Source organism: Juglans microcarpa x Juglans regia, chromosome 4D (genome assembly GCF_004785595.1).
Source record: "Juglans microcarpa x Juglans regia isolate MS1-56 chromosome 4D, Jm3101_v1.0, whole genome shotgun sequence".
NCBI classification, from domain to species: domain Eukaryota; kingdom Viridiplantae; phylum Streptophyta; class Magnoliopsida; order Fagales; family Juglandaceae; genus Juglans; species Juglans microcarpa x Juglans regia.
This window is the reverse complement of record NC_054600.1, coordinates 3,573,003-3,596,001: the sequence shown is the minus strand read 5'-3', so window position 1 is coordinate 3,596,001 and position 22,999 is coordinate 3,573,003. Positions and strand designations below refer to the sequence as shown.

The 22,999-nt window shown below is 33.1% G+C and overlaps 1 protein-coding gene across 3 annotated transcripts; it reads left to right on the top strand.

The window, feature by feature from the left end:
- The first annotated feature begins 1,744 nt into the window (after positions 1-1,744).
- Positions 1,745-11,934, top strand: LOC121260744 (protein SEMI-ROLLED LEAF 2-like). Of its 3 annotated transcripts, none has more exons than XM_041162747.1 (21): positions 1,745-1,906; positions 2,029-2,104; positions 2,539-2,676; positions 3,432-3,506; positions 3,613-3,728; positions 4,322-4,436; positions 5,029-5,157; positions 5,351-5,398; positions 6,232-6,434; positions 6,565-6,761; positions 6,960-7,243; positions 7,333-7,479; positions 7,960-8,364; positions 8,470-8,619; positions 8,809-8,887; positions 8,972-9,096; positions 9,236-9,427; positions 9,510-9,650; positions 9,940-10,074; positions 10,809-11,015; positions 11,622-11,934. In XM_041162747.1, exons 3-21 carry the CDS (start codon positions 2,542-2,544, stop codon positions 11,739-11,741), a joined length of 3,003 nt encoding a protein of 1,000 aa, XP_041018681.1. In that variant the 5' UTR covers positions 1,745-1,906; positions 2,029-2,104; positions 2,539-2,541; the 3' UTR covers positions 11,742-11,934. The 3 variants fall into 3 exon arrangements, with proteins under 3 accessions (XP_041018681.1, XP_041018682.1, XP_041018680.1); XM_041162748.1 differs by having other exon boundaries at positions 1,749-1,906; positions 2,083-2,104; XM_041162746.1 differs by lacking the exon at positions 2,029-2,104 and having other exon boundaries at positions 1,749-1,906.
- The last annotated feature ends 11,065 nt before the right edge of the window (positions 11,935-22,999 follow it).

The following is a 22,999-nucleotide window of genomic DNA, read 5'->3' as shown; positions in this document are numbered from 1 at the left end:
GAATTCAGGGAAATATTTATTAAAGAGCTGTTTCATGAAAAGGGTTGTTGCAGACTATGTATGGCCTTCGTTAGCTGGGAGATTAATCATTGATCTTCTCATTCAAATTCACCTAAACCCTACCAAAGTAATGATAATACTAATGATGACTACTAACTACCACCCATCTCAAAAAGAATAGCTTAAACTCCCTACTAATCATGCTTTCTTGATGGTCCAGTTCCTTTTTTTTTTTTTTTTTAATATAAATTTAATAATAGTTAAAAAATTTCAAGAACAGTTGTTTTTCTTTGCTGGGACTAGATTATTATTTAGGATACTGACTTAATCTCATATATTATATACTTTGTGATTAATAGTAAAAAAATAATAATTAATGATAGAATATTAAATAGTAATAAATAGTAATAAAAAATTAGTAAAAAATAATTATAAAATAATAAATAATAGTAAAATATTATCAAAATACTCTACTATCCAAACTAGACTTAGTAGGTTTGATAACCACTTTTCATAGTATATAAATCTAAGATTTGAAGCAATACTTTTGTCAATCTTGAAATAATTCTCTTGAGATGAATCATAATTTTCATCATGATGCCATAATTTTCATCTTGGCTGTGATGTAACTAGATTTGTTTGTTGGATCTAAGGTATCATTAATCCCAAAGGGGTTATTATAGGATGGCACGAATAACTATATATAGAATTATATTATTTTATAAGTCCATGGATAAACGCATTATTTAGATGGATAACCATCACTATATATATATATATATATATATATATATATACACTTTGATTAGGATGAAACTGAAACCAGTGCATGAAATTGATGGAAATGAGATTCATTGAGGGGGGCAATGGAATGAAACACATGTACCAAAAAAGACAAAAATAAAAACAAAAGATCTAAAGAAGACATAGATGTGACAATAATTTATGAGAAAAGGACTATACATTCTGGTCCTCACACCTCTGCAAATCACAGCTATTCAATGTATAAATAGGGTTGACATTAACCGGCAAGTGATGAAGGTCTTGTTTATATATTGAAATGAGATGGAATGGTTTTAGATGAGTTGAATAAAATTTTATTTTTTAATATTATTATTATTTTTAGATCTGAAGAAGTTAAATTGTTTATTATATTTTGTATAAAGATTTAAAAAAATTATAATAATAAGATGAGATAAAATAAGATGATGCGAGATACTTTCTATATTCAAACGAGCCCTAAATTTTAAAAACCCGAACCGTCTTTTTCTTCTTATTTTGAGATTATATGAGGAAACTCTCATTTACTAGATGCAAACTCATATAATCTCATTAATGTATCATTAAATTTTGAACTTCCATTATGTATTTCAACTTCAATCTCATTAAGTATTTTTTTAATCCAATCTTAACATAAAATTAAAAACAACTGGACCAAAAAACAAATTCATCTAAGAAGTAAGACCCCCATTTAATTTTGCTTTCTTAAAATAAAAATTAAAAAAAAAACAGAAAAATGATTTCTTTATGATGTCATTATTACAAATGATTAGAAACGAGGCATGTAAAGGCAAAAGGGAAGAGTTTCAAAAATTTAATCCATTCATTTAACAGCCGTCGTTTGCTTTTTTATTTTTTTTTTATCTTTTGAGTAATAAATACAGTGAGAGAAAACCGGAGACAAAGCACGTGATCTCCCTCATGCTCTCTCCCATGTTTAATGTTCGCTTTAGTTTGTCTCAATCCACGCGCCAATTCCCTCTCTCTTTATCTTTCTCTGCTTCGTGCACACATTCACCTTTTGTTTTCAGTCACACTCCCTCTTTGATTTTTAGTTCTCTCTGTACTAAAAACCCTGTGGAAGGTTTGAGGTTTCGCTCTTTAGATCTGCCTCATTCAGGGAAAGGTATGTAAAGTTCTTTGCTTTCTCTATGTTTTCTCCTCTTATGGGTATTCTGGTTTTGTTTCTTTATTCCTTTTATTTTTCTCTCTTTTTCTTGGGATTTTTTAGTTGGGCTTTTAATGTAGATTGGTTATATAATCTCTTCATGCGTGACATTTGGCTCTGGAACTTTTGAAAAGCTTCTGTTGCTGCAGTTTCAGGGTATGCATGGCTCATTTTTGTTCTTATGTAGCTTCGGATATTTTGTTTGTTTTTTCTTCATGGGGTGGTATTTTCTCTCGCTCTACTCGGTTCGTTTCTTTCCTCCCCTTCGGTTGGAGCGGCCGGGATACAATTGAAGTCTCTGGCTGTATAACTCGTGTTTGTCCTTGACGGCCTTCAATGGGTGCCAACCTTTGGTTTTCTCGTATGAATTCCCTCTCTTTATCACGTTTCCCAATATATTTTTAAAAAACTTGCTGTTGCTGGGAAGGTGTGTTTATCTTTATCTTGTGTTCTACTAAGCGTTTCTGTTGGACTGGTGGATTCATATCTACGGTGCTTTCTTTTGGTTTCTTTGTTTCATGGGTACAGGCTCACCTATTTTATTGTGGTTTTCAGTATTCTTCCTCTGTTTTTTTCCTACAAACTTGCAGGAAATGGGTGTCGTCTCTAGAAAGATTTTCCCAGCATGTGGGAGCATGTGCATTTGCTGCCCTGCTCTGAGGTCAAGATCTCGGCAACCCGTTAAGCGTTACAAAAAACTGCTTGCAGAGATATTTCCTAAATCCCTTGTGAGCATCTACTCCCGTTTTTCCGTTGGCCTGATTGTGTTGAGTTTTTAGCAATTCTAATGGTTTAGAACCTGACCGTGTAATATAATATGTTATGTTTATATCTGAGGTGAGTTTAGAGGTATCCAACGCTGCAACTCTAACTAGCTTTAATGTAAACCAGCGGTGGGCATTATCACCATTCAGTTAGGCAATGTGGGTGATCACTGCCTAGTCATGTACTTTTTAGTGCCTTCATATTCCTAAATGCATCCAGTGGTCAGCAATATGACCATTCAATTAGGTAATGTGGGTGACTGCTGCCAAATAATGCACTTTCAGTGCCATTATATTGCTGTGACCAATAGAAAATATGGTTCCCGTGACCATTCAATTAGTTTCCTGTGTTTGGTCAAAGAAACCGTGAGCGTAGAACCTACTCTAGTTCACCTAAGTAGGATATGAAATAGAGTTCCACTATTATAGTTTATTTAGGATTCAAAAAAGGGGCCGGCCCATACAAAGTATGAACTAATAACTATAGAACTACTTCATGCATGTTAGAGTTTAGACCTGAAATCTCAAAGTCAGCCAAATCGGCATGAGTTATGAGATTTGGTTATAAGCAACTGACTTGAAGTGTTTCTTACTTGTCAAAAAAAAAAAAAAAATGGTGTTTTTTAATAATGATTTGCTTAACCATGTAGGATCATTGTTTACTTTACTATTTATACCTACCAGATAAATGATGCTCAAAGTCTTGCAATATATTGCAGGATGGACCTCCAAGTGAAAGAAAAATTGTCAAGTTATGTGAATATGCTGCAAAAAACCCTTTTCGGATCCCGAAGGTTTTGATTTTAGCATTCTTGCTTGTGTATTGCCGGTGAACATGAAATTTAGTATTGAAATGAGTGAGCCCAGTGCTGAATATTGGTGGTCTTGCTGATTTAACAGATTGTGAAGTATCTTGAAGAAAGGTGCTATAAAGAATTGCGGCACGGGCGTATCAAGTTTGTCAATATTGTTGCAGAGGCCTACCATAAGTTGCTTTGCATATGTAAGGAGCAGATGTAAGTGGAAGTATTTATTGCTCAATTTTATATAGATTTTTCAGCTTGTAAGTTGGTTTTATTAAGATGAACAACTCATTTATAGCCAATATTGATTATATATTTTTCAAGAACTCTGCTTATATTGCATTCCACTGAATTCTTTTAAAAAAGGTCTTTAAAACCTTGGAAATTCTATTTTGCGTAACACTTGCAGTAGCTGCTAATATCTGATGCAGTGTTTATTCATTGAGTGATGCTAGGCTGCCGCCCAGCAGTGACCGCTGAGCGTGCTGCCTACGCAAAATTCATCTTTTTTTTTTTTTTTTTTTCATTTTTCATTTTCACAATTCTTGAACATCTTTAATCATTTTTAAAAAATAAAAAAATATCAATACACTAATAGTCACTTCCTTAATCAGTAAGTAAAAAAAAAATTAAATACATGAGCGGTCAAAATCAGGGTGCAAAATGAGAGGGCATTCTAGCATTATTCTTATTCATTTATTACAAGATTTGTTTAGGGAGTATCATAAATTTTATTGAACGTTATTTTAGCTGGATATTTCTTATGTCAGAGTACATGAAATAGTTTTGTAAATTTCACTGTACAGGGCATATTTTGCTGTTAGTCTGCTGAATGTGGTTACTAAACTTTTGGAAAACTCTAAGCAAGATGCTATGAAGATAATTGGATGCCAAACCTTAACAAGGTTCATCTACAGTCAGGCAAGTTCAGACCTACCTAATTTTAATTTTCTTTTGTAATTGCTATCAAAATATGCCAAACATATAATCTCTTTTATTCATTGATGGGTCTTGGTTTAGTTTTTTTTTTTTTTTTTTCAATTTTCTTTTCTCTTCTGGAGGTAAAAAATGGATACAATTCAGATTGGATGCTAAGAAAATCGGTTCTTCTGGTTCTCTAAACTATGACGAAAAGGGAAAATTAAGCAAGAAAAAAAAAATCCTTAAACAATAAAAAATTCTTTACATGATATTTTAAACATTCCGCCTGAAGATTCTTGTTTGGGTTATGCTCTGTTATACTTATTAGTTTCTAGCTTTCTATTTTTTGTAGATGTTAGCAAAGTGGATTTTATATATCCAGTTATATAGCTTTTCTGAAGGCTGTTGGTCCACATTAAGATTCATGTATAGGTTATGCTCCATTATGCTTATTTCTTTCTAGCTTACTATTTTTTTTTTGTAGATGTTAGCAAACTGGATTTATACATTTTGTTCTGTCATTGTCAAATACAAATTGAAACTATTTTTGTTGCTCTTACATATTTTGTCTGTCGATGAAATGTATGGACAGGCAGATGGAACCTATACACATAATATTGAAAATTTGGTGCTTAAAGTATGTGCACTGGCTTGTGAGAAAGGGGATGAACATCAAAGGCGCTATTTAAGGGCTTCAAGCTTGCAATGCCTCTCAGCCATGGTAGTTTTATTATTTGATTTTCATTTTTTTACAATTTTCAGGAACACAGCATTTTGGAAAATGAATTTGCTCCTGGTTTTTGTTATCTATTTCCTAGTATGTGACATGTCTCATTTAATAAATATGTAAACTACTAATCGCCAGTTTTTGGAGTTGGAAGATTGGTTATTTGATAGGTTTCTCCCATTTGCAGATATGGTTTATGGCACAGTTCTCACACATTCTTGTTGATTTTGATGAGGTTAGTTCTTTTGAGTGGGTTTTCTTGAAGCTATTTAATGAGTTCATGGAATTTTTATAATATTCTACCAACTGAAAGCAGACATTTTGGTGTCTTATCAACATTGAAGTACTACATTTATTTTAAATGTTGTTTAAACCAAAGTAGTGCAGTTTAACTGATTGGTGTCACTGTATTGACCAAAGAAAAAAAATATTTTGATGACAATTTGTTGTTTTAAATCCGTATGTTTCAAACAGGTGTTAATTGAGAAAAGGTACACGACTGGTATTTAAAACACAAGACTATAAGACTAGCAACACTCAACTAGTTTTCATGGAACCAGATAACTTTTAATTGAAATAAACTTAGATTGTAATGAACTTTTGAAGGAGTGGAAAAATAGAAAATATTATTTCTTTTCTTCGATTTTTATTTTCAATTGATGGATAATGCTATTGATTTTAGAAGTTGGTTTTGATGTCAGTTGTCACCTACTGACATTGAAGGTCAGCTTAGCAATTGAAAATCAAGTGAAACTAATCTGAGAAACAATGAAAGGCAAGCTCAGTTCGTATTTCACAATTATTTTGCAATGTTATCCACTAAGTTTTAAAATCTAGATCAAGCATCACTGGCAGAGGAAACTCTCGTCTTGTTGACAGTTTTCTCTTCTAGTCAATATATCCAATGTATGAAGCAGAGTGTGCATAATGCTCTCATTAGCTTTTCCCAGTACTGAGTTATTCTATCTCTTGTTTTGCCTATGCCTTATTTTGTTGTTACGCTTTATCGTTCTTGTTTGTTGTTGTAACTCTTGCATCAGATTTTAATTTCTTGATAATGCTCTGCAGATTATATATGGTATTTTAGATAACTATGAGCCTGGTACTCATACTGATGGAGATGTTGAGAGAGAGGAGCCACATCATAATTGGGTGGATGAAGTAATTAGATGTGAAGGAAGAAGTGGTGCTGTTCCATGTGGTGATACTAGCCCTAGCTACATGATCACGAAACCACAACCAGAAAAGAAGGATCCTTTGCTTTTGACAAGGTATGCTTATTCAAAATCCTATGGAGGGTTTTTTAATTATATATGGGAATTTGCAACTCAATTTGATGCGCTTTGACAATTTTCTTCTTTTTATTTATTTCCCTCGAACACTTTCTTGCTTTTGTTACAGAGAAGAAATTGAGACCCCAAGAGTATGGGCACAAATTTGCATCCAAAGAATGGTTGAGTTAGCCAAGGAGAGTACAACAATGCGCAGGATACTGGATCCAATATTTACTTATTTTGATTCTGGACGGCATTGGGTTCCTCGGCAGGGGTTGGCTGTGATTGTTTTGTCTGATATGTCTTACTTCGTGGACAGTACAGGTATCTTGATCTGCCTTCGACTTCTTCACATATGTGAAGTTCAAGTATTATATTAGTTTCTATCCATGTATGGTATTAATGTTTGAAATTCAAAGTATGTAACATGTTGTGGATCTCTCTCTCTCTCTCTCTCTCTCTCTGTGGGCTGCCAAATATTTATTATGTGGATATTTTGCTAAGTTCATACTTTTATTCCAGGGAATAAGCAGCTAATTTTAGCTTCTTTGATACGTCATCTGGATCACAAAAATGTTTCACATGATCCCCAACTCAAGTCTTATGTCATTCAAGCTGCTACTACTTTAGCTAGGCAGATTAGATCAGGAACCGTGCTGGCAGAAATTGGATTTGTCTGTGACCTATGCAGGCATCTGAGAAAAAGCCTTCAAGCCACAGTTGAATCAGTTGGTGAGCAAGAGGCAAACACAAATATCTTGCTGCATAATTCCATTGAAGACTGTTTACTTGAAATTGCAAAAGGGGTAAGTTTGTTTGTTACTTCTTTGGTGTTTGTATTTGTTGCTTTCTACCATGGTTCCAGTTTAAATGAATGTGTTATGGTCTTTTGTAGATTGGTGATGCGCAACCACTGTTTGACCTGATGGCAATAACACTGGAGAAGCTGCCATCTGGAGTCGTTGCCAAGGCAACCATTGAAGCATTAATGATTCTTGCTCATACAATCTCTGTAGCATCATTGTCTTCACGCACTCAACAGGTGAGGGATGATGTAATTTTTTTCCTTTCCAGAGGTTTTCCATAAGAGACCATCTTATCTTTCTTATTTCCTTTGAAAGTACTCTCCTATACCGTTGTTGGTTGAAAATAAGGACATATTTGCCAGCAATTTTAATTTTGACTTGCCTCACATCTGACTAAAGTATCTCTGATTATTTTCTGAATCTCATACTTGAAGACCGTAGAATAAATTAGGAAGATTGTAGAATAACTTTTTTGTTATTAAATTACTTTGTTTTTTGTTAAGTGGATTCATGTATGCTTCCTGTGCACTGGGCAAAATCCTCTTTTCGTTATTAGTAAAAGCTTTTATCTTACTCTTCAAAAACAAATTACCATGCTGCATGTGCTGAAGGTATTAGAAAGCTACATTATCCAGAAAATGTGAAATTGACTATTATAATTTTATTGAACTACATTCTTGCATGCGGCTCACGCTTTTAAACTGTTTTTCATGTAGATCTTTCCAGAAGGCCTTCTTTTTCAACTGTTGAAGGTGATGTCTCACCCAGATGTTGAGGCACGAGTTGGAGCACACCAGATATTTTCTGCTCTTCTAATCCCAAGTTCTAATCATATTCGACATGGAGTTGCTTCTCTTAGAAGCAGTTCCCTACACCAACCAAGAAGATGGCACTCAAATAATGCATCTGCATCAATTACAGCTCTGCTTGAAAAGCTCCGCAGAGAAAAAGATGGCTTCAAACTAGAAAAGCATGGGAATAATGTTCATGATGATCTTAAAGAAAGGGACATGGTTGAAGAAGACTGGAAACAGGGGCGTGTCAACAAGAATTCCCCTAATTTTTACAAAATTAGCTCTATTGTTGACAGGAATGCTGTGTCAACCAGCTTGTCTGAGGCTGTGAGCAGAAATTTCAATTCCATAAAGGGTTTACTTTTATCTGGTGATGTAGCATGTCTTCATTTTATCAAGTTTCTTACAAAATCTTGTCTATGATTGTCCCAGGAACCACATATTATGAAGTTTAATGAGGAGCAAATAGCGCTGTTGCTCTCTGCTTTTTGGATGCAAGCCAGTCTTTCCGATAATTTACCTTCAAATTTTGAAGCTATATCTCATTCTTTTGTTTTAGCACTTATTTCTTCAGGCTTAAAGGTGAAATATATCTTTGAACACAGCACCTGCTTGTTTTCTGTCAATTATTTTGTACTATCATTTCTCTTGCTTTTGTTTTCATACTTATGGCCTGTCAAGGGAGTTCAAGTCAGTCTTAAATTGATTGAGGGCCAAGGTTGCATACTTTAGTTTGGTCACTTATGATATATCTAACGAACAATGTTGCAGAATCCAAATGACAACCTTGTGGTCCGATTCTTTCAGCTTTCCTTGTCTCTCAGGAACAAGTCCCTAGACTCTAACGATGGTATGAGCAGTAGAGTTTCATCAGCTGGCTCTCAATTTTGGAGAATGTTAAATGTTTTAATGATATATGTCTCTCTTTCGGCAGGTATGTTGCCTCCAGCTTGCCAAAGATCTATCTTTGTACTATCGACAGGCATGTTGATGTTTGCAGCCAAGATATATCACATTCTTGGTCTGAGTGATATGCTCAAGTCATTAGTTCTACATGATGTGAGTCGTGTTTGCGGCATGTTCATGTTTGTGTGGGGGTGGGTGGTTTGGGGGTTAGGGTAGCTTTCTGCTTGCAGTAGGACTAAACCTGTTGATTTTGATAGTTAGCTTATCAAAAATTTATCTTCTTCAAGTTCAGGTTGATCCCTATATAGGTATTAGTGATGACCATCAAGTATATGTAAAGCCTCAGACGAACATCAGAGAGTATGGATCCGCTAGTGATAATCAGCTTGCTGCAGCATTGCTCTCTGAGTTACGGAACAAGATATTTGAATCCAACAATGTCATGATGGACATTTTAGTTCAGAGTCTGTGTAGAATTACTGAGGTATGACACTATCAATGGACCAGAGCCTCTCTCTCTCTCTCTCTCTCCCTCCCCTCTGATTTGTATCTTTCTGTTTGTTAAGCTGGAGGCTGATGCCCTAACTAAGCAGCTGTCAGTATCGTTCACACCAGATGATGCATTCTTGTTTGGTCCACAATCAATACTTGAGTTTGACCACAATCAAATGGTTTCCAATTCCAAGAAATCACTGTCCTTTGATGGGGTATGCTCTTTATCATCTTGTTTTAACTGCTATTTCAACCAATGACCTTGCATCTGATGTCTATCATTAGCCTATATAGGTAGAAAAGGATTGGATGGTAGGGTGGCCCGGTTTAACTGCCATGTAAACATGTCAAAATGACAATTATATTTAGAAGTCAGGTTATTCTTGGAGATGAGAGTAAAGAATGATGTAGCTGTTCACTAACCCAATCTCGCACTGCTCATCACAGTCATGGTTTCCCATTCCAAGAAATTACTAAATTCTTTGATTTTTGCTTATGGTGTAGGACTTTTCCGCCAATTCGTTAGTTGAGGATGACGCTATAAGTGAAGCATCTGTTGCTGACCTTTCTTGCTTCATACCAAAAGTGCCTCCTCCACCTATGCCCCGTGTTATCAGCATTGGACAGCTTCTGGAATCGGTAACTTCTCCCTCTTCCTTGTGTTATGACAAGCTTATGTGTAAGCAAATGCTATAACCAGTTCATATTATGTTCCTGAATTTGTCGAAGATAATTTTATGAAGGACGGAAATTGCTGTAAATATTAGCAATCTTATAAATAAAATGTAAAGCTACGTTTTGCACATCAAACTAATACTGTTTTTTTTTTTTTTTCCAATTTGTACCCCAAACTACCTAAGTAATAATTTGTACCAACTGCCTAATTTTGGCGATTTTCACTCTCAGTTAAGTCCTGACAATTCAGATCAATGAAAAATAAGATATAATGGTTAGATCTTAACTGAAGGTGTATATTGCCAAAATTTGGTAGTTTAGGGTGCAAATTAATTCTATTGGTAGTTTATGGTGCAAATTGAAAAAATAAAAAATAAAACTCACTGCCAAAACTGCTTTTTGCACCCAAGTTACCCAAAAGCAGTGAGGTTTTGGAAACATCAATAACAACAGTTATGGCAGCTAAAATGCCTATTTTTAGTGTTCTATGTTAGTTGTAAAGCACCTCCCCTGTTAAAGGTGAATTTGTTAATTAGGCAAGAATATTGACTGCATTTTCCAATATATCGAATGTTTAAAAGGTTAGAAGTAATTGTTCTTTTTGGTTGGAAACAATTTATGTTCATTTTAGTAATTCATGTGCTTGACACCTTGATCTCAACATGAAAATTATGTGTACTAATAAATGATGCTTTTAGGCACTTGAGGTAGCTGGGCAAGTGGCAGGAACATCTGTGACTACATCACCCCTTGCATACAACACCATGGCTAGCCAGTGTGAAGCCCTTGGCACAGGCACAAGGAAGAAGCTCTCAAATTGGTTGGCCCATGAAAATCACCAAAGTCGAGCAGTTGACAAATCGTTTCCAACATTCCTTGCAGATGGACACTTGGTTCTCAAAAAGGTCAGCCTACTATCCAGAGTTTCCAGCATTTTGTAACTCAGATATAAAACCCCTCCTGCTTATGCATTTGTATATATATTAAATAATTTCGACTTTAAGACCCCAATTTTCAACCTGATAGTCTCAATTCTACTTTAGGCTCATTTTAAATTAAATACTTCTGATGAAACTTTCCATTAGTAATCTGATGAAATACTTGAAGGGGACCTGAGATATAAGTAATCCTAAACCCGAATCTTGAAATAATCAAATTGACAATTTGGGGTCTTCAAGCTTAAAATGGGAAAAAAGCACGAGGGACTCGTGAATTTTCCTATTATAAATTATCAGTTGCAAGCACGAGTTGTAGAATCAAGAAATAAATCAATTAGTCAAAACGTATTCTCCTCCCAACAGGCAGGTGCACAAGGTTGCCCACGTAAATATGGCATTGCTATTTGCTTCGGTTATCCTGTTCTAGCTGTCATGATGTTTGGAATGAGAGAAATCTTTAATTTGGAAATGTGGATGGATACTAGTTCAAATAACTTAGTACTAATCATTTGGAACTTTGTATAATCTATCAGTTATTTTTTCTTAATCCTGACCATTATTATTTCTGTCCAGAAGATAACAAGTGGCCTTGGCCATGCTCAGGGAAATGTGGTTCAACAAGACCCATGGTTGGCTATGAGGCTGCCTCCTGCCAGCCCATTTGACAACTTCCTCAAGGCAGCTAGAGGCTAGAAGATAAGCCACATTCTATCTGGTGCTAACTTATCTTGTATAGTCTTAGGCAGTGATTTGAATTAGTATCTCAAGTACCTTTGAATTAAACTCAGATAATCTGTAGGCTTCCATTTCAGTTTGTTAATATCCTTGTATGCACCATGCACTCTTTGTACTAGCTTAATGTGTTAACGCAGAATAGCTTGCGGTATTTGGTTCTCTCTCTCTCTCTCTCTCAAAACCAAAAACTTTTGACATGGGAAACCTCAGAATGCTATGTTGGGAGATGTCTGGGAACCATACAATAGTAAAGATCATACTTAAAAGTTCAAATCAAATAAACGCAGACAAAAATGGTTTACCATTTGTTTAAAGCCTTGGGCTACACGGCTCAATCTGCAGTAGCTCCTTGGTCAATTCAGGACATGCCTTTTTCTTTTGCTCTTTTTTTTTTATTATTTATTATTTTATTTTTTATCTTATCTTATCTTTATCTTTTTCTTTCCAATTTCTTTTTGGACAACTACATTTTGTTGGCTTCCTGGCCTTCAAATGCTCAATTATGAAGTTAAAAGAGTTTACACACTTTAAATGCATGGTTTTATTACGTATTCTAATTCTAAGCAATGTTAAATGCAGCTATCTGTGGTAATACTCTACTCTTGTATGAGAATCTTAAATATACATGGTTTTGTTAGTTGAAGGTTAAAAAGCTGAGCCAATGGAAACTAGACACCTGTAAATAAGAATGAAATTGTGCGCGACCTTTTTGAACAATGCATGAACGGTAAAAAATTTGCCGGTTGCATATATAGAAAATCCGGTGCCCCACTACTCATTTCCCAAATATCATATAATTCATTCATCTTGGTTGGTGCAATTGATGAAATACATATGTAATTTATATGATACTTTCGTATCTATCAATCATTTGTAAGCATATGTATTTGTGTCTCAAAGTGTGGACCAAAAGAATTTGATCCAAATGTGTTTGCTCCATAAATCAGCAACAATCTAAAGCATTCCCAATATTATTTTGGTAAACCGTAACCATCTTAGCGCCTCATATGCAAAAGTGACGACTACATCCATAGTATATGATGAATTTGTTGAAGTGAAAAAGAAATCAACCCATAAACACTACCTTTCTCCCTTTACTCAACACTACGGCTTGATTATTTCATACGCAATATAATATGGGAAAGTACCATACGTGGCTATTGTCGGCCATTGTTTGTCTTCTGAGCTCAGGACTATAAACTTTATATTTATGAAAAAATAAATGCAATTAACCATCATCACATAATGTTTGGAAAATGAAATGAGATAAAAATTCTACGTATAGTAGTGAAATAGCTTGTAAATAGTAATGAAATGATTTGGGTTAAGATATTTTATTGAGTTTTGAGAAATGAAAGAGAAAAAATTGAATAAAAATATTATGAAATTAAAAAACCGTTCGAATATAATCTTTTAATATTATTATTATTTTGTGTTTTGTTTAGAATTTTGAAAAAGTTGTAATGGTTAGGTAATATTTGTCATCTCATCTAACTTCCCGAACATGCTCTTAAATGTATCTTTCCTTAAACTATCGGTTCTAATCAGTTGATGTCTCTGACTATGGTCCACACGTGATGAAGAGTGTTAAAGAATATAAAGAATTAAATCTACTTAAATATTTAAACTTTTGGGATAAGTGATGAATATTGCACAAAATCAAATCAGAAAAAAAAAATGAAAGGATGATGATTAAATAACGAATGATGAGTAATATTTCTTTGAAACTCTCTTTGGGGATGAAAAAACTGCCTTTTATGTGGATACATTCGTGTGTGCAAGATCTTGATCAGTTTCCTGATGATACTCTTCGGAACCATATAGCAGCTTGTTTGTGCCAGCAAGTTGTCTAATTAAGCATTATATATGTAAAAGAAATAGATCACACAAGTTAAAACACATACCATTGCTAGATCTTTATTTTTTTGCCCTGCCCCCTAGAATAATTATAAAGGACGTACAACCTTTGTAATTAAGCCGGGTATCGATCGAATGTTTAATATTTATTTATTTTTAAATTATAAGCACAAACTCATGAACTAGTCGAGCTCATCATTGATAATTTTAGTTATTTATTTATTTTTTAATAGTTTTTTTAGCTTATTTACGAGCTTCTTGATTAACTTATGATCATTCCAATGAATTATAAATAAAATCAATGGAATTTTATGTAAATTAACGAAATCATGTAAATAACTAGTAATTAATATATACATGATCATTATTATTAATTAAAAGTGTAATGTTCAAGTTAATAATATAAATCTGTTATGAAATAGATTTAACTTTTTGAACATATATATATATATATATAATTAATTATAAGCCCATTAATTGATCTCATGTATTTAAATTATATTATTTACAAAATTTTATCACTTAACAGGTCATTTATATTATACATATATAGTAACTTTATCTCATCTTGAATTTAGAAAAGTACTTTTTTATGGTTTAATTTAGACATGATGCATTCATGCTTCGATACATACATACATACATGCATGCATGCACACACTGATCATGACATGGTATTCATATATAGCATGCAAGCCTATTATATATAGGAGTGGAGGTGCCTCCAGCTTGAGCTATGCATGAAGAATTCCCTTCGTTTACGGAGAGCGCTGCAAAGTATGGATGGATCACGTGGAAATAAGCCTACGTTTGGAAGATGATATCACATCAATTTATTTCAAACCAATCATTGATAGAATCTATTACTTTTTCAACTTTTCATAAAAAGTTAAGACATTCAAATACATTTCTCTATAAAATATTATTATTTATATATCAATTTAGATCATAAGAAATAACCTCATCGTCCAAATGCAGCCTTAGATATACGTCCTTTGTTTTCATTACTACAAATATGTCACAATGCTCGTAGGGCTGCCAAACTTCTGTATGGTGTGGCCAAATAGGGGAAGTTGTCTGATCTGTTACTCTGTGTGATCCACGAAACCCGGCCAAGTAGTTCGTACATCTATGTATTATGTACGTGTACGTGTATATATATATATATATGGTCTTTAATTAACGAAGACTTGTGTCATTTTCTCAACCTCCTTAAAATGCTCCACATGTCTGTACTCTGCACAGCATTTATTCAATGTTATGTGGCCGCTAATTACTCAAATGCTGCTACTTTCCTTGCAGTACTACTTGTAGTGGGAGTCCCGGCCCCTTTCTTTTTTTTTCTCTTATTTATTCCTGGCCCTTATATCTGTGTAGCTACGTGCACTTCTCACACCCAGATCATCATCATCATCATCAAGATTAATATTAGTTTTCTTTTAGCTAGAATATTGCATATATGCCTACCTTTCTGAGTAGTACTGCCCTGTATAAGATAGTATTAATTCTGCCATTTGTTCATCGCTATAATTGCATGAATGCAAGATTAATATTCGGATCGAATTTCTCGAATTATTAAAGTTGCATGCATGTTAGAACTAATTGGCATGACTTCATTTCGAAACATATAATTTATAATATGAAAAACTCTATGGATCAACAACTGATCACCCATCGGTTTTATTTTTTATCTTTTTTTTCTTTTCTTCCCTCTAACACGTTATAAAACAAAACTTGAGGAGAGAGAGGTTGAGAGAGAGGCTGAGAAGAGCTTGAGGAGAGAGAGGGAGGTTGAAGAGAGAGAAAGCTTGAGGAGAGAGAGAGGCCGAGGAGAGCTTGAGGTGAGATAGACCGATGAGAGCTTGAGGAGGGAGAGAGAGAGAGGTCGGAGAGAGAGATTGAGGGGAGAGAAATGTTGAAGGTGATGGCAATGGATCTGACATAAAACTGAAAAAAATAAAAAATATGAAATGTAAAATAAAACAGTGACGAATGTATAACAGTGCTCTTATAAAATATTAGGTAGGTTTTCTTAATATTAAATGAAAAGGAAGCAATATGCATGAATCTATATGAGACTTTAAATGCTGTAGTTTTGCTCTCACACTACCAGAAAAACAGACTTTTGTGATCAATTTTATTGTAACTAAAAGACTATTCACAATCAATTTTAATTGTAAATAGTCATTTTATTAAAATTAACTGGTCGTAAATAAGTAGTTTTTTTGTAGTGTCATTAATCCAAATTGAAAATTATGATATAATATTTATATATATATATATATATTATATAGGTGGAAGTAGTAAAAAACAAACAAAAAAGTATGCCCTACATGATGATATATATGTCTTTGCCAGGCAATTAATCATGAAGATTTTATGAGTGATGAAATAAACAGCATGGCGATTCACAATGCATGCTGCTATTAATTATTATCTGCATGCATGCATGCATCCAACTAAGAAGTACTAGAAAGAAGGAATGTCACGTTTCCTAAATAAGCATACGATGGAAGGACACGATGGGGTTACGTTCATGACTAGCTAGCTAGCAGAATTATCATGACCATCTGCATGCATGTGAAATCTCTTAAACCAGGAAATCATTTGCATACACATATTATTTCATACATCTTGATCTATAATATCTCTGTCACAATCGTATATATGCTTATAGCTAGGTAGGAAAATAACGCATGCATCATGTAAAGCTGGTCCCAGTAAAGTTGTACGTTACTATAAGAAAATTGTTTATTTATGATCAATTATTATCTATTAAAATAATTATTTTTTATCAAAATGAGTATAATTTCATCACAAATAATTCGTCATAAATATTCATATTTCCTGTAATGCGTATGTTGAAGAAAGATGCAAATGCAATTAATATTATTGTATAGATTTATAACAAGATCAGGCTTCGTTTGGTATGTAAACTCATCTCAACTCATTATTATAATTTTTTCAAATTTCAATATAAAATATAATAAATAATTTAATTTTTTTAAATTTTAAAATAATAATATTAAAAAATAATATTTTATTATCTCAATTCAACTCAATTTAATTCAACATCTAAACGAAGCCTTAGCGTAAATCGGAAACTGATCTTTAGTTTGCTTGCTTTTATTCTTTTACTCCTTAGCACTTTGGCTAGAGTTTTTTATGATCTCCATGCAACATTATTCGTGTATTATTGTATTGGAACTTATCATCACGGATACTGGGCGCCCATTAATCACAGTTTTTTATGCATGATAAAGTGATAATCATCATCATCATCAACAGCTTACCCTCTGCTTAAACCAAAACAAAAACCCCACGTGATCATGTAAAAAAAAAAAAAAATTTCTTTTCCCAAGTCAAAGATTTCCCTTAAAAACCTATCACACTTTACAGCTACATCTGTACGTGTGTCTGTTTGTTGATCATGAAATCATTGAAATGTCTACACTCTTATAAATTTTTTTTAAGATGGGTGTATGTAAAAGTCTTGCAGTCAATTGCTTTTCATCACTGAGATCGAGCGAAAAGTTCTGATGAAAAAGAAGGAAGTAAAATTAATTTTTTTTTTTTTTTTTATATATATATATAAAATAATATTATTTTTCATCCTTAATGTTATCATCGTTAGTCAAATGAGGCATTGGTTTGTTTGATTAAAGATGATAAAAAAAAAAAAAGTGTATTTTCCCAAAAAATATTCCCTAATCATGAATAATACGATAACAGTACTATCATGAAGATCCATATATATCTGGTAGTTTGTTTGTCAATGATCACCTCTATGGATTTAGATCCAAATATATTTGGTAGTTTGTTTGTCAACGATCACCTCTGGATTTTTATTTTTTATTTTTTTCCTTCTGTTTCTTTGGAACTAAAGAATTTCAAAGGAGAGAATTTCAAAATTATTATAAAGAATTTTACAAAATTAAATAGATATTACTTAAATAATATATCAAATTTATTTTATAATATAAATAATTTTATAATATGACGTATTATAAATTTAATATTTTCATGAAATTGTTTTGAAATCCACGTGAAACAATTTCATAGATTTTTGTTTTAGATCTTTCCTAATCTTCCTCCTCATGCAAGCCTGTTATCAATGATCCTAAAACCGAGAAACGACATAAATCATATATATTAGAAAATATAAATGATATTTATAATTATAAAGTATATAAATATTATGTAATCTATTTGAAAAAAATTAATAAATATAAGATTTATGTAAAAAAATTAAATTTTATAATAATAAATTATATTATTTTTTTATTTATGTATTCTATAAAGTATACGCCTAGTATTAGAAAAAAAAATAAGCACGAGAACTTATAAATTGTAGTAAGAAGCTAAGCTAGCTGCTATCAAATGATGCATCTAATAATTGTGACAGAATATGATGATTAATCAAGCATCAGATGCTACATTTATGTCTACTTCAATATTATTCATGATTAGCTAGCTATAGGGCCCCAATGGCCCAGCTGTACGTACCCCACCTACCATTAATATTACGACATTGACTTGGAAGTGTTAAAGTCCGGAGATTTTAGTAAAGCTCTCTAATAATAATGTCTCACGTGGATGGAGGCTGGAGCTTTCTCTAACCCTTTCCTTGGTTTCCAACAGTCGTATATATGCACATTAGTTTAGTCATTTCGCGGAAATTACATGTGGGACGTATTGTCTGCATCCATAGTCATGAATGATGTCGAGATCTCTTGCAAATTGTCGTCTTTTTTTTTTTCATAATTTAAACTATTCAAGTGTACGAGAGATATAGATATCTATAATAGAGTTATAAATTAGTTTTTATTACTCATGTTCATCTAAAGTTTTTGGACCTTCAAGATTAGAAAGACTATATATATATATATATATATATATATATATATATATATATATATATTGAGATTCACATCCGCTGAAATCTCGTATAAAAATATAGACTTCGTCAGATTTGAATAATGAGTTGAGATGAAAATTGAATAAAATATTATAAAATTAAAATATTATTAAAATATAATTTTTATTTTTTAATTTAAAAAATTTGAATTGTTTATTATATTTTGTTTAAAAGTTTGAAAAAATATTAATGATTATATAAGATGATTGAGATGATTTTTAAAAATAAACGAGTCCTTAGTCACTTGCATACAATCTTGTCAAATTTTGCCAGTAGTTTGGAGGATACATGGCCATTGGATCTAAGGGCTCATTTGGACACTTCAAATATCTCAGAATATCTGTCAATAGTGGTGAAATGAATTTAGTTAAAATATTTTATTGGATTTTGAGAAATGAGAGAAAAAAAATTAAATAAAAATACTTTAATATTATTTTTATTTTTAAATTTGAAAAAGTTGTATTATTTTTTATATTTTATTTGAAAATTTGTGAAAGTTGTATTGGATTAATTTGTGTTTGGATAATGATCATTAGGTAATGCTTAGATGAAAAATTAAATATTTAAAATTGAAAAGTGTGTTTGAGTGATGCATGAGAAGGAAATATTTAAAAATATCTGAGAATACTTGAATGCCCAAACTAGCCTACTTTGTCTCCTTATGTTTGGGTACGAACTTAAAGGTCTTAAATGAGAGAGAAATAAAATAAATATTATAGAGTACACTTTATATGTCTACTTCTATCTCAAACTCAAAACCCGTAAGTTCGAATAACTTCAAATTTATTCATTTATTTTCATATGATCACCATTTTAACAAGGGGTGGTGCTACTTAGCCCCCTCAAGTGTATCCTACTACGACAAATTTGAGTTTTTATATCGGTTTAGAATTTGGGACAGTTAATAAACCGTCACCAAATATAACCTTTAGTTAACAATAATACATTGTCAGTTTTTAGTTTAGTGCATTCGAATGTATATCATTAGACGTGTGAACGTAGATAGTATGTTTGAACATATATTTATATGTACAAATAGTTTCATAGTTTATTTAAACGTTATAAGATTTACGTGTGAATGTACTATTTTAAAATTTATATTGCCTAGATGTTACTAGAGACATGCTAATGTTACTATTATATAGTTCGAACGTAATGCCTTCTCGTAACAATATGCACTAATGTCTAAATGTACGTGCTTAAAGTTTAAACGTTTATATATTAGAATTTAAATTTGTAAATTTAAATATCCAAACCAAAAGAAAGAACATAATATTAAACAGGAAATTGTAAATTAAAATATTGTTAAGAACTAGAATACATAGACACAAAATATATTAATTGATATTGTTCATTACACCAATATAACAAAAATGACATGAAATGATAAACACAAAAGTAAAAAATGGATCAACAGAGCTTAGTATGTGTTGTTTAAATATGTATGAAATTAGTCTGACAACGTGTTGACATTTTCACTGAGGATATCTAAACGATTGCCAATTGAGGACATACCGTCCTCTACTGATGCTTGAAGAGACACAATATGTCGATCGACGTGTTCAATAATATCCAACACAATCACATCAGCTCAAGCAGGGTGCTCGTCCCTTCAGCTCCACCCATCAGCTCCCTACTAGTACTCCTGCTCTAAGGCCCCAGGTTGGGATGGTGGCACAAGATCTAATGGAGGCCTAGCCTCACGTCGAGTACGCCCCCTCGCCTGTCCAAGGCTCCACTGATTGAGGTCATGTCAAATGGGTTTATCTGCTTGGCCAGCCACTCCTCAGCTCGAGGTGACACTCCCCATTGTAGTAGCAATTAAGTAATGATCACCCTATATGGAAGGTTGTCAGTGAGAGATGACACTGGCCTCGTAGCGGATAGTGTTATCGTTCGAACAATGATTCCTAAAGTAGATTACATTCTCACGTTATTGTTATGTTAAAGCAACCAAATATAACGTTCGGACTATATTCTACAATTTAGTACGGATTATATTTATGTTTGAACGTTGCTTTAAGCATTCAAAGGCCAAAGATTTATGAAGTTTACACATATAAAGAACGTGCAAACATATATTTCTACGTTGGAGTATTCATTTCAAGTAAACTTACGTAAACATATAAACAGGGGGATTTTGGAATGGCTGAATCGACTCATCCATCTCCGTTTTTCACAACCACACCGCTATTAGGGAAATAGCCGTAAATATGAAGTATACACTCAATGTAACCTTCCTACGGTGGCCATTTGGCCAGTAGTTGGCCACGGTGGTCGAAAAACTCCAAAATAACCCAAGATTGGAACACTGAAACCCACTTAAAATTAATGCAAAACATTATAAAAATCACATGATAGGGGCACTAACCTTCTCGTGAGGGTTGTGGTGGCGTTCGATGGCAGCGTTGCGATGGATAGGTTTTGAAAGTCTATGAAAATGAGTTCCAGACTTTTGGGCTTTGTATTTATTGTCACATAACGTTTGACTGTCTAAGTATGAACGTTCAAACATGTGTAGTATTGAATTTCTCATCATGCGTACATGCACTACATTTAGACTCAGTACATTCGAACGTGAATAGCTACCATTTGAATGTAGAAATGTATATTTTGTTAATGGTGCAAAACACTACCGTCACTAGGTCAAAAGGTACCAAAACAGAAATTGACGTTCGAATGCAAATTTTCCTATATTAGAAACATTTAAACACTTAGCTAACTGTTTGAACACATGGTAAAACCGTTCGAACGCATTATTACTCATAAGTTAGTAATTTAGTTTAATAAGCATAATTATCAGTAAATGTTTGCTATACTATAGAAGACCTATATATAATATGATATAATATATGCTATAAATTACTAAACATAAATCATGTTATATATCACTATATATTAATTTTTATATATAAATCACTATCTGTAAATGAAGTATGTAATTATGCTATAGTATCTCATATATATATGTACTATATATATATATATATATATAGTATAATACTATACTAGTATCATATATTAAAAGTATATTACTAGTAGATCATATATGCTATATATCAACTTTATACTAGTATAATATGGTATAGTGATGCTTATTGCATTGATGATGGTTTGTTAGCATTTATAAGCTTAAAAAAAAGATTTGAGTAAAACTTTGTATTGTGATTAAACTGTTAATGTGAAATTTAATATGAATGTGTTGTGAATTGTGTTGATGATGGAAATAGAAATCATTTCATTCCATAAGGAAGTTACATCTATGACTCAAAATTACAATCCAAACTAAATTCCTGTTGTAAGCTCTCCGTACACAAATATCTTTACAACGACATTGTCTGAACTTCAAAAACTCTCAAAAGAGAGAGTGTCAATCTCTATATAAAACAGAGGTAGAACCAACTTGCATTCAAACTCCATCCTCCAAAGGAGGAGAAATAAACACTACGCCCATCTTTCTAACATGAGGAGAGAGGAACCAACACTGCTATGGACATACGTTCAATAGCCTATTTCATTTTATTTTTCCTACAAATAACACTAATAAACAAATACCAACAAAAACACACCGACATAAAGTCGAAAATACAAAAACAGAAACCACCAAACAACACCAACAAAACAAAATCGGGAAAACAAAATGGCAGGCAGCGGTGGCGCGGCACGCGCCGCACTGGGAAGGGGCCGATCGGTCGGTCAAGACGTTGCAGGAGTCACTGGGCCCTGAGCTGCCGCGCATGGCGCCGAAGGAAAGATGAATCGTGGTGGTGAGTGTACCCCTCGTTTCCTTTAAAACTGCGCATCGACGCAATGCGCCGCTCCGAATGGCACCCAATCTGGTCGATAACAAGATTGGCGAGTGAGGCTTTTCCTGTTGGTGTGCGTGTTAGATGATGGTCACCAGAGAAGCTTGTACTGGCTACCTTCCTTTATTCGGCCGAAATCTGGAAAAAAAAAAACCAGAGACGAAGGGCCGGCGAGAAGAGGAAGAAGGAGCCAAAACTCCCCTTCCCCCAACTGGATTCGGACGAAAGGGTTTTTTAGAGAAAGACGGTCTGGTTTTAAAGAGAGAGAGGTTTTGTTTTTTTTATTTCCAAGCGATTTTTGACGATGGTTTGTTAGAAACATGTATGAGGTTAAAAAAAAGATTTGAATAAACTTTGTGTGGTGATGAAATTGTGAATGTGAAATTTAATGTGAATGTGTTGTTTATTGTGTTAGAAACATGTGGTTTGTATTTATATTATATTATATTATATTTTATATAAATAACCATGATTAAATTTAAGCTAAATTAACAAAATTCATTAACAAAATCCCACACACATTAGGTTTTAACATTCACAACTCAAGTTAAAAAAAATTAACAATTTACATATTAATAAGAAAAAACCTTAGCGCCTCCTTCCTCCTCACCCCCCCAGCGAAAATCAGATTTGGA